Consider the following 16,722-nt stretch of genomic DNA (forward strand, 5'->3'; position numbering starts at 1 on the left):
CTTCCACTCTCGGCTCGGTCCAGACCGAATAATTTGTTGTACGGTGAACCGGATAGTACACAAACCGCGTATTTCCCGACCGTATTGAATCAATGCGAAATTGGTGCCGCGATCCTCTTTCCAATCGCCACATGCCCAGCCTTCACCGTGGCAAAATGGAGCATATGGACGGTGATGATTAACTTACGGGATAACTTGTTGAAAATATGGATCGACGTGGCGCCACGTGCTTCGGCTTAGCGGTTAACCTCCCTTAAGTCACCGCAGATGATTCCGGGTGGATCTTCGGCTCGACCTCATAAATGACAACCATAAAGACCAGCCGCTCCATTCGAGCACTGAAAGGCAGGGTTATGGCCATAAATTACGAGGGTATTAGTCGGCGAAACGGCGGGGCAGGCCGAGCGATTTGTCGGGGACTGGCGAGTACATTAGGCGAGGGCCATCACTGTAATACCGAGGTGATTCAGTGATTTCATATTCGGCGAGAATTATCATTCCCTGAGCCGTCAATTATTCATTGGGGATTCCGGTATTCTCTTTGAATACTCACCCGCGATATTTGCTTCGAATGACGCGCGGTAAACACCGCTCTGAATTAAAATCATCGCCCGTTCTAGGGGGTGGAGGGAACTCGTTATAACGCCGATGATGCGGGGTTAAACTTTAACGCCGCCCAGCTGGAAAAAGAATTTCTCATTAGGACTCGTCCGTGTTATGAGAGAGAGAAAGAGAGACGGAGGGAAGAGTTACGTGTCTGTGAATGTTATGAGATGCGATAAAACAAGCTTGCATTGTCCCATGTGACAGGTCTCGGATGGAAACCTCTTTACGGTAGGATGCAGATCGATGAAACTCAAACGCATCTGGCCACGAGCAGGTGCTGCGTTTCAATTCGCTCCTAAGTGGATTAGGGGTCAAAATGTTTTTGTCGGGTCACGTGCACTTCTCAAAACAAATCTCCCGCCGCTTTGGGATCCTGGAAACGATCGGCGAAGCAGGTCCAATTCTGAAATCAAAATTCAAAATGAGGATTAACACCCTTTTATGCGGCGACAAAAAGTATCTGACTTTTCCTACCGAGAACACGAGATCGAGTGACAGAATACCTTTCAATGAAATTCTTCGAGTAGAAATATTCAAATAAATTTGTTAACTTTACGGTTGCACCAGGTATCGGTATCTTTGCGATAATTCCGAATAATCCCCAAATAATTCCAAATAATTTCGGATAATTTCACGGAACCAGCGAGCTCGATCTCACCCCTTCTCCCCCAAATAGCCGAAAACCGATTTACCGGAAATCTTCCGAACAATGTCGCTCCAACGGGGCTCAGTTTAAAAATAATTTGCTCCCCCATCGAGCCCAAAGCCCTCCTACGGTTTGCTCGACTCCCCCATGGTTACGGTTCGGCTATAGCTATCAAGTGGAAAATTCGTTCATTCAAATGGAGGATCTAGTCTGCCCACGAAATATTACATTAAACACACGTTCGAGCCGTTCGAGCTTGAACCGAGTATCGATCAAAAGCCCGGCACTCGTCACAATTAATTACACATCGATCCCCGAGTGAGAATCGATGACTCGTTGGTCCACCCAGAGAATTGTGCTCGAGTGTTCAACCCAGATAGCGCCTCCGATCATTTCCATCTGCCACTTCTCAGGTGATGATAGTGCCCTTGAAACATACTTAAAGAGTAATAAAAAATCGGGAGTAAAGAATAAAGCGAGACGACCTACATACATATATATTACGTACCTCGGAAATAAGTTCTTCCACGGTGTTGAGGAGACTCGGCCATTTAACAGAATTAAGAACCGAAGGAAGTTCCCAAGTGGCCTAGGGCGGGCAGTCTGTAAAAATGTTACGAGGAGTTTAATTAGTCGACATTTTATTACCTATCTCTCGGCGGGAGGAATAAAGGAGGGCGGTTAATTGCCAAGTTTTATTCGACCCCGGCGAGAATCTCGCCCACCGAGAAAGCATTTTCCACTGTTATTCGAACTAAACGCGACGCAGTTTAAAAGCAGCCGAGCCCTGCGGGCGCGGAAAAGAATTTCAAAGTAAATTAAACGAACGGAAACCTCGAACGATTTCCCGGTATCTTCTCCTTATGTGAAGCGAGTATCGCCGTTGCATCTAAAAATTATCATATAATAGCATCGTGCGTGGTACATACAGTAGATCAGATCGCGTTTCATTTAACCTCAAACTCTCCCTACAGGGGACTTAATAAATCCACCTGGTAATCTAATTTAAACTAAATATTAAAATTAGTGTTACCTCGCGCACCTGGAAAATTCAAAATGGCGACCGAGTCCCAGCATGCACTGCGCGCGTTTTGACCGGGATCGAGGGTGCTCGCTGGAGCTTGACGTCGACGCGGCCCTAATTGTTTCATTCTTATTCGACCCACCGTCTCTCAATCTATTTCGCCCCTTCGGCCACTCCGATTTCATCCGAGCACCACCCGCGGTGCAGATATCACGCATCGTTAATGCTCACCAACAGGTTAACGTCGCGCACCATTAGATCGCTCGCTGCCAGAATCGAGATTTCTTACTTATCGATCGATCCTTGCGAGGTCCTCGCAGTCTCGAGCGCTCCGACTTACCGACGTCTAAGAAAGCAAGATGGCGGCTCCCGAGAGTAAGCAGAAAAGAATTCCTGATTCCTGTCCGTGAAACGAGGTATCAAAAACGAGATTAGGAATGAGAATCTTCTAAAAAATTATGCCGGATGAGGTAACGTCTCAGTTTGTAGCATTTAAATATTCGTACTGGGGAGGAGTGGGACTTACGAAGCGGTGAACGCGTTGCGCCCATTGTTTCTCCTTTTCGAGGAACCTTCTCGAATAGCCTGCATCGTTGAAAGTCCCGTTTATACTCCGAGGAAGAGGCGGAGGTCGAGGGTGAGGGTGTCTCGGGTATAGTTGCGACCCACCGAGGCGCGCACTATACGGGAGGGTTGCAGAACTTTTTCGGCCGGCGAGATCCGGGCTCTGCCGTTACATCCTGACAAAGAGGACCGGGAAAGAAAGTGCCGAGTCGATGGCGCCCTAAGAGTCAAGACGACAAACTTTCAGACCCGATATACCGCGAGATGCCGGAAAATTTAATGGACCCCTTGGGAAAAGTTCCCGCTTTCGAATCGCTCAAAATGGCGGCCTGGTAGTATCTACTTCAAATGCCATTAATCGTTGAAAGTAATATTAAAAGCTAACCGGTCTTTTTTTTCTTCATTGTTGCAGTCCTAGTTACACATCTTTTGTCATGAATGGAAGGAGGAATTTTATCTGACCCACTCCAAGTTCCGCAGCAAAGCGGGGGAGGAAAACTGCGGCGGGGATAATCGCATGACGAACGAAAATGTCGATATCGGCGATCGACGAGTAATTGGCACGAAACGGAACACCCCTCGGCAGCGGCGAAGCAGTGCGAAATTTATATGGATTTCCATAAATATGTACGAATTACCATAAATCGAGGTCGTTATCAGCAGCCTGCGCGGCTTCACGAGATCGCTCGGGAAACGACAATCCGCCGGCTGGCCGCGCCGAGAGCAAATGAAAACCCGCGAATTTTATGCAAATCACCGATATCGGCCGAACGCTTGTAATTACCTCGGTATCCGGGCGTTATTTGACGGGCCATTACCGTCCAATTTATTGTGTAATTCCGGGCAGAATATTCGAGGTGGTTTAGTCTCGTGAAAGAGGAACGACCTAAGGGACTTTCGCGAGCCGCGCGAATTCCGCATAACTCGTAATCCAGCAGCTCGGATTTCCGGTCCAATTATCGCGAACCCGGCGCGGCTCGGCCGCAGAATGTCCCTCGTACTTTGCTATTTAAGTTTTAAGCGATGTCGTAATAACATAGTCGTAGTGGTTAAGTGCCGTGCGTTAATTACTCGCGTTATGGGGCCGCGTCGAAATGACGATTCCGCGAGTCCGGGGCCTCCGGGTTGCGCACTTATCAGTCCGATAAAAAATGTTTGTTAAATTCGGCCCTTCCCGTCGGGTGGACAAACGTAACGCGCGACAATCGGGCAGATTATCCCCGGAATCCTCGTGAGAACGAGCACTTGGTCGCGCGTTTAAGGGGGCGCTCGCGCCTGCTTTAATGCACCGTGCACTGTTTACTCTTCTTACTAATGGCCGAGTTTAGTGAGATTGAAATTCGCCCCGGTCGGTCCGTAGGCGCGGAACTTCGGGCTCGGGGGAGCGAGGACGTTTCAACTTTGGGCCTCTTCGTAATTGCAGGGAGTTACACAGCCCGCGGCTGCCGGCCCGTCACCCAGCTTCGAGTCCGCTTTGGAAAACTTCGCCGAGGGAAGAGGAAAGTCCTGCCCGGGAGGACCCTAGGAGATATTGGAGTCCCAGGCGTCCAGGATCTTCTTCAATTTTGACCAGCACCGATTCTAGCCCGGTCGCCTGAAACGGTAAAGATTTGGATGGAAGGAAATAGACCTCACGGATGTGGATCTTCGATCGGAAGTCGGAATTTCATGTTTAGAGACCTCCTCCGGAATATCTCGGACGAGCGGTAAGTCCGCGGAACGGCGGAATCTTATGAATGCGAATCGCACAATCTGGTCTTCACGGCCGAGTGGCGGTGCATCTCGCAGAGTGATTCGCGACGAAAGGGGACATGTCTCGGTTTGTACAGGGCATTCTGCCGCGGGGAGGTGGAAAAGGGAAATATTTAAATAATTTCCATTGAGCGAAACCATGGATCGAGGGGGTAGGAGATACGCGCGTATGATTTATGTACAAGGAGCCCTGTTTAATTATTTTCTTAAATTTACAGGAACTCGAGTTGCCGCCACTTTGTCTTCGAAGTGCACAACCATCGATGGATATCTACATCCACCCCGGCACCGATACCCAGATCCTTCCCCTTGGAGTAAAAGCGCACGGCGAGGGGCAGGAAAGAGTAGCCGATAAAAGAGGGAGCCGACATTTATAATGTACAGGCTCCTTGGGAAGGTTCAGGCGTGCGTCTCGAAAGTTTTGCCGCCTTTGTCGAGATCGAAGAGGTTCCGCGGAAAGCCCTTCCCCATCTCGGGAGGAAATATCGTCAGGGCACCCCAGCCACCATCGAAAATCTCGAGAATCCAGACGTACCCTTCCAAAGGGCTGTTCACCCCTTTTCCGAGTTTCAAAAATCGCTCCGCTTCGAGGAACCGAATTCTCCGTCATTATTTAACGGTAATCGTCATTTTCACTCCGAATTGATACGTTATCGCCAATTACGAAGCGTTCCCCCTTCCTCTGCTTTCCGCCCCTCTCTGTTATCTCTTTCTCGCCCGCGAGTCGAAATCCGTCGAGGGAGGAAACGAGGTCTCGCGAGGGTTTCCCTGGGAAAACTTGGCCCAAGAATCTAATATGACGGTGGGTAGACGCACATTCTACGGATTTTCCTAGACGTGTACCTGACTTCTGTACGACCGACACGTACACGCGGAGTGGCGAGTGCGAGAGAGAGCGCAGTCGTGGCGGGGCCGAGGGACGGGCGGAGGGGGCGACACGGAGAGGGAGAGAGAGGGTTGCTATCTTAGCCACCACAAAGCAGTGATAACATTTTCCCTCCCTGTCAGGAGCATGGCAACCCTCCCGTGGGGTGCAGGTCGATATCCGGATAACGCCGCCCGTTACCTGGGCAACCTGGCAACCACGCCCCCGCAAACATGGCCGCCGGAGGGTGGACGAGGATACACAAGAGGTTCGAATTATCATAATATTGGTCATTGCCGTGGATGAGGTGAAATAGTTAGCCGGCGAAAAGTGTGTTCCGGAATTGAGATGCGCCCCCCCCTGCCCTCCACCCCGGCCACGGCCCCCTACCCCCGGGAAGCTACCCCGTGCTCATTGACGATCCACCCCGGATGCGGCGTATGAGCCCCGCGACGATTACCGCCGTATTGTCCTCCCTCGAGGTGTCCTTTATCGCTCTTCATCGCACGGCCTGCACCTCTCCGCCCTTGGTCTTTGCTGACTTTCGATTTACTCCCGTTGAAATACCGGTGGTTTGGGAGAAAAATCACCATCTCATCTACAGGGGGGTAATTGGTCGGATCCCATAGAAATTGCCATCCTGGAAGGTGCTCTCTAGGTGGACGTTTTAATTTTTTCCTAGATGTCCTTCGACGCGTTTTCTGAAACTTGTCCTCGGGGCGTCAGGTAAGGGATTTTTTGGGGAATTTTTAAGGGATGCTTTTAAGTAATACAGGACTTTTCTTAAATTCTTTTAGACCTCGTCGGAGTTGGGAGTGCCACTCGGTCACGGGATGGACGCATCAGGGACCCCTGGAAAGGAGCCGCGGCTTCGATTGGCGCCCGGACGAGCAGGCTCCCCTTCTTGTCTCCTACGGACATCTTTACAGCTCCCCGAATTGGCAGGGACCGTCTGCAGGAGTCAGCTGAAATTGAATGGAGCCCGAGTAGGAATCGCGGTCCATGGCCAGTTTCGCGGATCGAATCGATCGCCCCTTCCCCTTCGAGGCTCGCCCCGCCTTCGGGGTTCTCCTTCTTCGGTGGCCATCGGACGTGGCGTCTTCGCGGACCAAAATCCGTACCCTGGGGAGCGGAGCATCTCGTCGGAAGACAATTCGAAGCAATCTCAAGAAGAGTTCGAGTCCGCGTGCAGGGAGGAAATAACAATGACAAATGTAGCTTGGGCTAAATGTTAATATTTAGAGCTCGACGCCATTTTAACGACGCCCGAGTTCCAGGCATCGCCATCGCGGCCCTCCGCATAAAATATCCATGGCGGCTAAATATGAATATTTTAATTCCGACCGAAGGGGGTCCGCTCTTCAGGGCCCTCGTTACATCTCGATCCGTTGACGCCTTTCCGATGTAGATTGAATCTCGATCCCAATCGAGGTCTCATCGCCTCTGTATGCGTCTTCTCGCGCGTATGCACACCCTCTAATCGACTGTCAAGTGTGTGTGCCCTCGGAATGTAATATATCCCGCTACACACGTGGCACGCACGTGTCGCTAAGTGTTTGTTTCGGTTTGTATTGTCACCGCGTATATGAAGCCGTGGGGTATTTAAAGACGCGCCTTGTACTCTTGTTCGGTGTCTCTCTGATACCGGCCCCCGTGCAACCGCTGCATTTTGTCCTCGTGCAACGATGTGCCCCTCGACAATGGGGTAAATAATGTCTCCTAAGCGTCTCCAGGCTATGGGAAAGAAATTTAATAGCTGGTTACAATCGTTGCCACGTGGTCTATCAGCTGCATGCATTTTTACTTGAATTTAACGTTATAATTTTCTATTATTTAACTCAGATGCCGAATGCGCTGTCACAGAGACAATGTAATTTTCCCGCAGTTTATCGTGGCATCGAAATCACCAATGATTGAGTGAGTAAATTTACATGGGCATTTTTATCAGTGTAAGGTATTATCGGGAAATGTTATTCCATTCCCGGTAAAATTATTTTCCACTACATTAAAATGGATTTTTTTTTCCAGGGGACTAGGAGGACTGTTGATTGTTCTGCAGACGGGGGCTTGTCAACCTTTGACTGATTAGGATTGTCTCATTGGGACGGTCCTGCCATTGTTTCGATAGTTGGGAAAGTATCGCGCGTGAGAATACTCTAGGGTATTCCTATTTAACTCTGAAGATAGGGATCAAAGGGCGAAGGTACGCGAAGGGCTGGAGAGGAGCGTGGTAGCTCGTCACGATCGTGGAATGCAATATCGTCACCCCAAGCGACAAGAGTTGCCTTCGTATCGCCGATTACGATCTCAAGAGGGGGAGGGGCAGGATTAAAGTGCAATGAAAGCCCACTAATTTTAATGGCGACCTCGACGGGTACCACCTAAGCGGTTCCACTATTGGACGTGACCTAGCAAACGTCGATTCGCCTTTTAAGAATCTCGGATGAAGGGCTTGTCATAAAATGTTAATCCGTAAGACGCGGAAGGCAATTGCGATGCCGTTTGTCCTTAATTACTTTATTATTAATTATTATAAATCTACCACTTTGACACGTATATACTAGCGTCTACGGAAGTAAGTCTGTGAAGTGGTAGGTTACCCCGCCTACGACTAAACGTACATACATACACATTGCCCCGAAGTGAGCTTCGACGATGCGTTATCAGGAATCGATACGAAGCCGAGAGGAATTCGGGACTCGAGATATTTCATTCGCGAGCTCGAAAATAATGACGTTGCGCAGCAAGGCCGGAATTCGAGGTCGGATGGGGAGCGACCGGTAGGAGGTTTCTATCTTACAAAAGTCACGAAAATGATCCTCGATTATTGAGTGAACGGTTCAATTTTTCATTTCGGATTTACCTCGGGAACTCGATTTGCGAGGAATCGACGAATCGGATGTGGGGAATTTTTCAGCGGGGTGGCGCCCCGAAAATGGCGAATCCTCGTCTCGGGAATTCGCGTTATCCTCGTCTCCTTTTTCATACAAGTAGATCTCGCCCGACTACTCTAATCTACGTGATGCTTAAGTCTAAGCTCTGCGGAAAACACGAAGTTCCGGAAAGTACATACACGTCGATACACGGTTAGACCGTCAAAGAGCGCCCATCGATTCACGGTTCATTTTCGAATCCCGAGGACTATCCAGAAACTCGGTACTCCGTCTCTTATCGATGCGCGCTCTCCGATAAAATATACAATCTTCGCTTCTTTTAAATATACACATAGGTCTCTGCGCAGACAATACTAGCTCGCTAGACACTCGGCGATTTCGAGAAATTAAGGCTACCCGTAGAAACTCAAAAAAAAAAAAGAAAACTCCGTCAAGCCTAAATCGTAGGAAAAACAACGTGGTCGATTTTATCTCGATTTTTATCCGAAGAAAGAGTACAGATGTATCGGGTTGTTCCATACATTCAAAGAAGGGATATTTAAATGTATCGTTTTATATAAGCGGGCAATTATCAGGAATTCGGGAAAGAATTAATATGGAGCAACCTAGAACGCGTTCGCCATTCTCCGATTCGCGGTGACGTTGCCAGGAGATCCGCGAAAATTACGCGCGGTAATTCGAGCGTCGACACGTGCGGTAATTCAGAGCGGAATATTTCGAACAATCGGGGCTTAAAGTCCGCACCACTGTACGCAATGTTTAGCGACTGTCGAGCGACATTGTTACGTGGATGGGAAAAGTTAACGCCGAGGATACACAATCCGGTGTCTGACGCGGATCTCCGGGGAACGTCGGAATCCGCGACGCGCCCGTGAAATCGCACCGGCGCAAAAGACGACGCAAAGACGAGGGACTTTGTAGAGCCGAGCTTTGTTGGCAGAGGACTTTTCTCGAGATATCTGGCAAACATAGCGGAGCATAAACGCACGACTTGCAGCGTGTTTGCCGAACCTAGTAATACGCTACGGCACTGGATGTATATATACACCGGCCCCCGATCGTCGTCGACCCCCGTTCGATCGATCTCGATCGATCGACGGAGGCCCCGTGCGGTTGAATGAGAAAAAAAAAATAGGAGGAATCAAGTGCTATGTCAATGTTGACGCAAAAGCTGTATTTACAGGGGAGTATATAATCTTCATAAGCGACACACGCGCGCTAAACGACCCGCGGGGATCCTCCAGAATGTCGAGCGTTTCTCCGACCGAGCCGCGATTAACGTCCCGGAAATCAATCTCCACGTCGAATTAAATGTAAATCGTTAATCAGAGATGTTTAGGGAAGAGAAGCCTAAGTGGCAAATTTACAGGGGAGGAGTGTAGTAGGCTCTGTGCCTAAATTTAGCGATTGCGTTTGCCCCATTTCCGATTATTGCACGCTACCCCCTCGAACCTCTTTTTGGAAGAGTCATGGGGAAAGTCATCCCTCGGTTATGTCTTCTACATTCGGAGCAGGGCAAATGCAATTTTTGCCGGACAGGTTGGATTTTGCTCAATTTGAGAAAATGGCGGGGAGTCGGAGCATCCCCGCGGGTCGCCTCGAAGGACTCCTCGTCGACGTCGACGCTATTGCACTAAACTTTTTTTTTTTTTACAACGATGCGATTATTACTTATACAAATATCGCGACGTTAAGGCTTCGCCTCGGTCGAAACCAAAATTCGCACGCGTGAGAATTATCCGAGGATTCTAAGCCAAGACCCGCGAGACCCAGTGACATCCTCGCGAGGGTGTCAAATAATTCGAAAAGAGTGGATTTCATTTAAACTCTGCCTCGAGCTTAAAGATTATCTCTTCTTCGTGACTAGATGTCGGAGTGTAACGGTTCAACGAGATCGCCCAAGAAATTCGGATGTCACCGGTGTCACCTCCACCCCCAACCGAGGTATGGCAACGTGTACCTCCATACGCTAAAATCACCATCGCGACACGTGGAGGTGACAATAAAAATCTCAATAATCTCCTTCGTACAGTCATCCTTTGTGACCGACTTCGACGCACCAATTTCTAGATTCAAAGAAATGGATTTGCAATCGCAGCCACGTGGGTGTTCAGTTCAAGGCATGCAACGAGGCGGTCGAAATCATGAAATCATGAAATCTGGAAGTGTCCTCCATTCCCACCCTGCTGGAGGATGGGGATCCTCGGAAGGGACTTGGTCACGGTGCTGAGGAAGATCAAGGGATTCCGAGACAAGCCATCTCCGTGAGTACGAGACCAGATCCTTAAAGCAAAGGCGAGAACGCGGAGGCCTGACTCCTGATCTCGCGATGTTCCGCAGGACGCCTGAGATCCAGAAGACCCCCGATGGTCTGTTCGCTGGCGACCTGTTTGCCGATGAGAGCATCGATGCTGAAGCTGCGTTTCTTCACGACAACGGGCCCAGGAGAAGGGTGAGGATGTGGATGAGGGTGAGGTGGCACAGTACCTCTGGGAGGGGGCCCGATCTGACCCAGCGAGGGGGCGGCGATGGGCACGGGTTTGTAAAGGGGGGCAGGGGGCTCAAGGAACCCTCCCAGCTTCAGGGCCTCAAGGGCCCCAGGGGGGAAGTCGAGCAGGGGCAGACCAGGCGGGGGCGACAGGTAGGCTCCTGCCCCCGGGTACCCCATTCCCCCTGCGGGGCCCCCAGGGGGGCAGGTGCCCCTGTCGCCGCAAATCGCGAAGGTTGCCATGATGGCCCGATCTCGGAGAACGTAATGGGGCGGCGGTCGCTTGTAACGCTTCCTTCTCCTCAGGAAGCTGCCGTTGTCGAACATGTCCTCGGCCAGGGGGTCCAGGGTCCAGTAGTTCCCCTTCCCCGGGTTCCCCGGCTCCCGTGGGATCTTGATGAAGCAGTCGTTCAGCGAGAGGTTGTGCCTGATGGAGTTCTGCCAGGCTGGGAACTTGTCGTGGTAGTAGGGGAACCGCGACATGATGAACTCGCAGATGCCGCTCAGGGTCAGCTTCTTCTGGGGCGACTGCAGGATCGCCATGGTGATGAGCGCGATGTACGAGTAGGGGGGCTTAATCAGGGAGGAGGACATCTTTTCCGAGCCGTAGGTCGACGCCTGGCTGGACTTCTGGCTCGAGGAGGACATCGAGGAGTAGGTCTTCTTGTACCCTCGGTTGCGGTTCTGGCTGGGCACCGGGGAGCTGGGGATCACGGGGCTGCTCGACTGCGGGGAGAGCTCGTTCTTGTCCAGGCTCACCGGGTCCACGATCGTGCTGCTGCTGTCCGAGTCCCGGTCGCTGCTGTCCAGGCACCCGTCGCAGGACACGTTGGACATCATCATGGACTCCATGGTGAAACCGCGACGCTTGTCTCCCTCGGCCCACCCTCTTCAGCGAGAGAACTCACGAGACGATCCGATCTGACCTGACCTACCCTAACTTCATTTTCCGTCGCACTCGGCCCGTCGCCTTCGGCATCTTCCCTCTCGATCGGCTCCTGCGGGTCGAATGGCCTCCTCGAAACGATATCTCCTCCGGGAATCCCTCAAAGCTAAGCACGACCGACTCCACTCGACCTTCTCCGTCGGCGAGGGCACCGATGCAACTGTCGCTCGCCACTTATCTCCACTATCGGCTCGCGCTAATAGTTTGTTTCCTCAGTGATAAGGGACCTGTGAAGTTGCACGCGTGCACGTTCCACCCGGATCACCCGCGAGCTATTATCAGCCTCCGCAGTTTCCTAACTCCTTCGACTGCATGCACGAGGGACCTCTAAAAGATCCAAAGAAACGGTCCGATCAAACCGCTCCCGATTTTCAACCGATTAACGACCTCCTGCTGTTCTTCCAGGGCGTGGGACCTCGCAAGGAAGTCTTCCCAGTCACCGGCCCGAGTGCCCGACCTGAAACTTCACTACAGCCTCCTGTTCGCCATCACCAGCCTGCACCTCCGCCATCTTCTCGACGCATATCAGGTACTACGTGTCCTCTTCTTCCATGACCGTATCATCCCTCACGAGTGTAAGTAGAAACCACTGGAATTTACCCCGGAAGATCGAGAATTGCGGTCCATTCACATAACGAATTTTCGGCAGGTGCGGTCCTGGAGGCCCCCGCGTCCGGTCACTTCCAGCCTCGACGGGGATCGGCGGGATCTTCTTTTGACGGCGGTCCCTTCGCAGGAGTCGACTCTTCGGGGCGCTTCCGGTTCCTCCACCTGGCTCGTTTCCGGTCTCGTGCCAGGGTGGCGACCGTTCTCGCGCGACTCGGACTTGCGACTGGACCCTCTCTCTCCGCGACAAGCTGGAAAGCTTTCGAAAGTTCCCGCACGTACGGTTGACCCTGCGGGCTTCGCTTTGAAAACACACGAAATCACGTGACCTCCCACCGCGCTTTGTACAAGCGGTGTATACACGCGCACGCCACCCCCGCCCCCAGCGACTCGCGAATTGATCCGCGGGCCTCCCCCGACCGGGGGCGGTTCAAAGGGCGGGATTTCCGAGCCCCACGACGCGGGAGGGGCGCACTACCCGCGGTGGGGCTGCAGCCCCGCGGGGGTGGAGTTAGGAAAATAGCGAGATAGATAAAGGGGCTTTCCGCGGGCTGGGGGTGACATTGTTACACTCCGGGGGCTGCTTTGCTTTGAGCCCGGCCCTGAGAGGGAACCGTTTCCGCCGTGTCGACAAAAACAAGCGCTTCGCGAAATTGTCACCGGCACCGCCGGGGGTGGGTCTTCTTCTTCTTCTTCGGCCAGCGACGCGCACGCACTTCCGGCGAGACGAGAGTAGCTCCTGGGGATTCGTTCTTCGCTGGCCGAAGAGGATTCTCGGGGGCGGCGAAATCGAGGGGTGCTAGACATTTATTTTCTCGACCGGATCCGTCACTCGCCGATCTATGTATATCTCTTCTCAAGGAATCTTCTTCTCGGTGAATTTCTTGTCGACGGAAGGCGCTAAAAGGATTGACGAATTTTTCTTAAGGATTTTTTAGATTCAACCGAATATCTTCATGCCCAAGACCTTCGAATCCGCACCTTAGGGCGCGTCCAGGGTGCGTCGCGAGTCCTGAATCGAGCGGAGGGTGAACGAGACCGGTGGCCCAGTTTTCCGGGAAATGCTTTCTCTTCGCCCTCAATCCCTCTTCTTATTAATTCCCCGCTCCGCTCCTCCCTTTTCTAGGTGCACCCGGGAGGCATCCAAAAAGTCCAGGGATCTCGACGGCTTCTCCTCCAGGGTGAAGGAGCGAATTTTTCCGGCGAGTTCTCATTCGCGCCGGGAATTATCGCGCGAGGGGTATATATCCCAGGTACGTATAGGTGCGCGAGGCAAGTTAACATCCCCCAGGCATGTCAAATAGAATCTGCATTATGCCGCAGTTGTACACAGGGAGGCAGCCCAGGAAAGCTGTCAGGGTCGGCGTGTACGTGTCTGCCATCTACCATCCACCGTTCGCCATCTACCGCTCGACATCTACCTGGGTCCGGGCATGGATCACAGAGCCGGCAGAGAGAGCGAATATTATGTTTACCCGTACACACGGCACTGCGATGCAAATAATCCGGTATTATTGCACTTACTCCGCATCCCGCGGATGGAGCCTCTTGCCGATTCTTCTCTCGCCCTCCCAGGATCCGCCGAAACCGACGATACGAAATAATCGCAGATCCCCGTCAATTTCTCTTCTTCGATATCTCGGGACTAAACGGATTCACTATAAATGAAATAAGAAAAAAAAAAAAAAAATATCGATGGTACGAAATGCAATTTAGATTTTCGCCGATATCTGGGGACTATATGAATCCACCGTAAATGAAACGATACTTCTAAGTTAAAGGGAATTATTAAGCGCTGATAATTATTCTTCATTTATTTCCGCGAAATGATAATTATCACGGTGTGTGCTTCTTCTGGGCGCGAGAGGAGCGGTATAAATTAAATGACGTTAGTGATAATGTTTATGTAAATACGGTCGATGGGGAGATATGGAGAATGTAAGTTCGGTTTCTGAAAATATTCGGGAGCGTTTAATCGACGGGGTGGGAGATCGGGGGGTGGTGTCGATATCGGGGATTGCAGATGTACCGCCAATATTCGATCGATTCCCCATCGGCCGGAAAACAGGGGTAAGGTGCTTAGGCGGACCTCTCCCATTCGAGCCCCGGCGGATTGCGGATTCCACGAGTTCCTACATTCGGGTCGATCTCCTATCTTGTGCCTTGGGTTACCTCGGGACTTGTCTCCGCATTCTCCCGGGGAATGGCGAGAGAAATCCGCGAAATAGGCTCCGATTGACCGATCGTAATTTCAGGGGGGTGAAACCTCCTTTCCGCCTACTAATTTCTCTCCCCTTTTTCAGATAACCTCGTTTACGGAATTAATTACCGAAAAGACGAGGCTGGACGATTCACTTTCGGGAAAGTCACGCGGATTACGCGGCCATCTTGGATGTTGGTAAATATTCCGCCCCCGCAAGAGGGTGGAAACGGGACGAGCGGAGCAAAGTCAAGAGAGCTCCTCCAGGGTTGGAAAAGGACGAGAAAGGATGAACCGAGCACACTGGAGAGGAGTTATCGATAACTTTTTAACCGCGAATAATCCTTGGGTATGGTATTTTTAAAGTAGCCTTTTCTAAACGAAACCACGCAAAGGTAACGCATGTTCGAGTTGAGATAATTAATCAATTTTAGGGGTGGAAGAATATTTCTATCCTTCTTATCAAGCCGGGATCGATCGATAGGATCTCGATAAAGCGAGAGGAACGGCTTCTCGTCGCCTTTCGAAAGAGCTCCGCGGATTAGGCGGCCATCTTGGATGTTGGTAAATATCGGAGTAAAAAGAGCTGCCGGGCGAGGGTCGCAAGGAAGACGGGGACGGTGCTCGTAAAAGGGTTCGGAAGCTGGCGAGGTATCGCCCAAGGGTGCCCGGGGGTGCGGGGAGCCGGTGGACTAAAAAGTGAACAAGTGTGAAGAGGTATTTAGTAAGGCGGTCGCACTCGCCACAAAGAATACTGTCGGCTTTGCACCTTTTTCGAGACGCTGCTTTCTCCTTCCGCTCTTTCTCCCCGTTTCATCCCCCGCTTTCACCCCGGGCAAGTCTTACCCACACACCCGAGAGCCCTCTTTCTCTTTTGCCGTCCCTCTGTACAGCCGGCGAGCTTTTCTCCTCGGCGCCTTCCTTGCCTTTGGCGCTGGAAGAAACCACTTTTTCATTATACCACTGCTTCTTTCGAGAAATCGAAGGAAAAAAAGGAGATCCGCCCGGCGGATTCCGCGGCGGTGAACGCCCCAATTATTTCTACACCCCGGATGGCAGCTCTCGTCCCCGATTACGTGCGACCCTTTGCACGAGGTATATCCCTTTCCTTTATATCGAGATAATATTAAATAGCTAGCGCCTAATTTTTGGAAACCTAATTGCTTCTTTATGCTTTCAGATAGGAGGGCGATTCGTCTCGTAGCTGTTCCGGAGAGTTTGCGGAGAGTCGAAAGGGGCGAGCGTGTATTCGGCCGGAATCGATTGGACCCTCGATGATGAATTTAAATCGCTTAGTGGGAATTATAAGGTGATCCTTTTCGATGGCGAAGCACTTATCCTCGAAGAGGTCCTCGAGGAACCGCCCGCCCTCTTGTTTCCCCGAGACTGCAGATTCTCTCGAGGTTTTGGGTCAAAACGAGCCACTAGCCGCGGGACTCATCGATATTAAAATATGCGCGGGGCGCGACTATATTAATAATTTTATTTCGCACTCGGTAACACTCGAGGGCCGAGGGGACGGCCCATCTGAAATTCAATGGGATGCTAAACGAGGCACCCCCGTGGAGAACGCACGAGCAGGATCCAAGGAGTTGCCGGAGGAGCGGCAAACACTCGGCGGTTTTATCAGGCTTATGAAATATTGATAAGAACCAGAGGACTCCGTGGTTTCGGTAATTCACTCGTCAACAGAGTTTCGGGGGGTCGGTTCGATTGCAAATTATTAATTGCCAATTAACGCTGTTTCAGGGCAGGAGATTTCTTCCACCCCTTCATTGTCATCGGTCGACCGGAATGAACGAAACTGACGAAGTCGAAATTTCCTGCGTACTCTCGAGCTCACCTGAGGCTGCACCTCGAGACAGGTGCACCAACCTCCCCCGCGTTTCGACGAAACGGCGGATTACATATCTGTCCCAGGCAAGGGGGGTGTCGCTCGTCGCGGAGGAAAATGCGGGGGCAAGTGCTCGTCTGCATTTAGCGGGCACAAAGTCTCGCGGGGTGGCGCACCCCCGAGACCGAAAGGAAGGGAAAAAGACGAGATCGACTCGACTCGGCCCTCAGAGGTTTCGGGGCTCGCTCACCGGCGTCTATTCTGACCCTGCACGTGTACATACGGTCGCAAGTACTC

At 51.5% G+C, this 16,722-nt stretch overlaps 1 protein-coding gene across 1 annotated transcript; it reads right to left on the reverse strand.

Moving 5' to 3' along the window:
* Positions 1–7,969: 7,969 nt before the first annotated feature.
* On the reverse strand, positions 7,970–11,921 carry LOC105702197 (forkhead box protein D3). The gene has a single exon (XM_012429576.1). The coding sequence runs from the start codon at positions 11,689–11,691 to the stop codon at positions 10,636–10,638; it is 1,056 nt and encodes a 351-aa protein (XP_012284999.1). The 5' UTR covers positions 11,692–11,921; the 3' UTR covers positions 7,970–10,635.
* Between the last annotated feature and the right edge of the window lie 4,801 nt (positions 11,922–16,722).

The sequence above is a fragment of the Orussus abietinus genome, unplaced genomic scaffold (genome assembly GCF_000612105.2).
Source record: "Orussus abietinus isolate OABI.00-Male unplaced genomic scaffold, Oabi_2.0 scaffold46, whole genome shotgun sequence".
NCBI classification, from domain to species: domain Eukaryota; kingdom Metazoa; phylum Arthropoda; class Insecta; order Hymenoptera; family Orussidae; genus Orussus; species Orussus abietinus.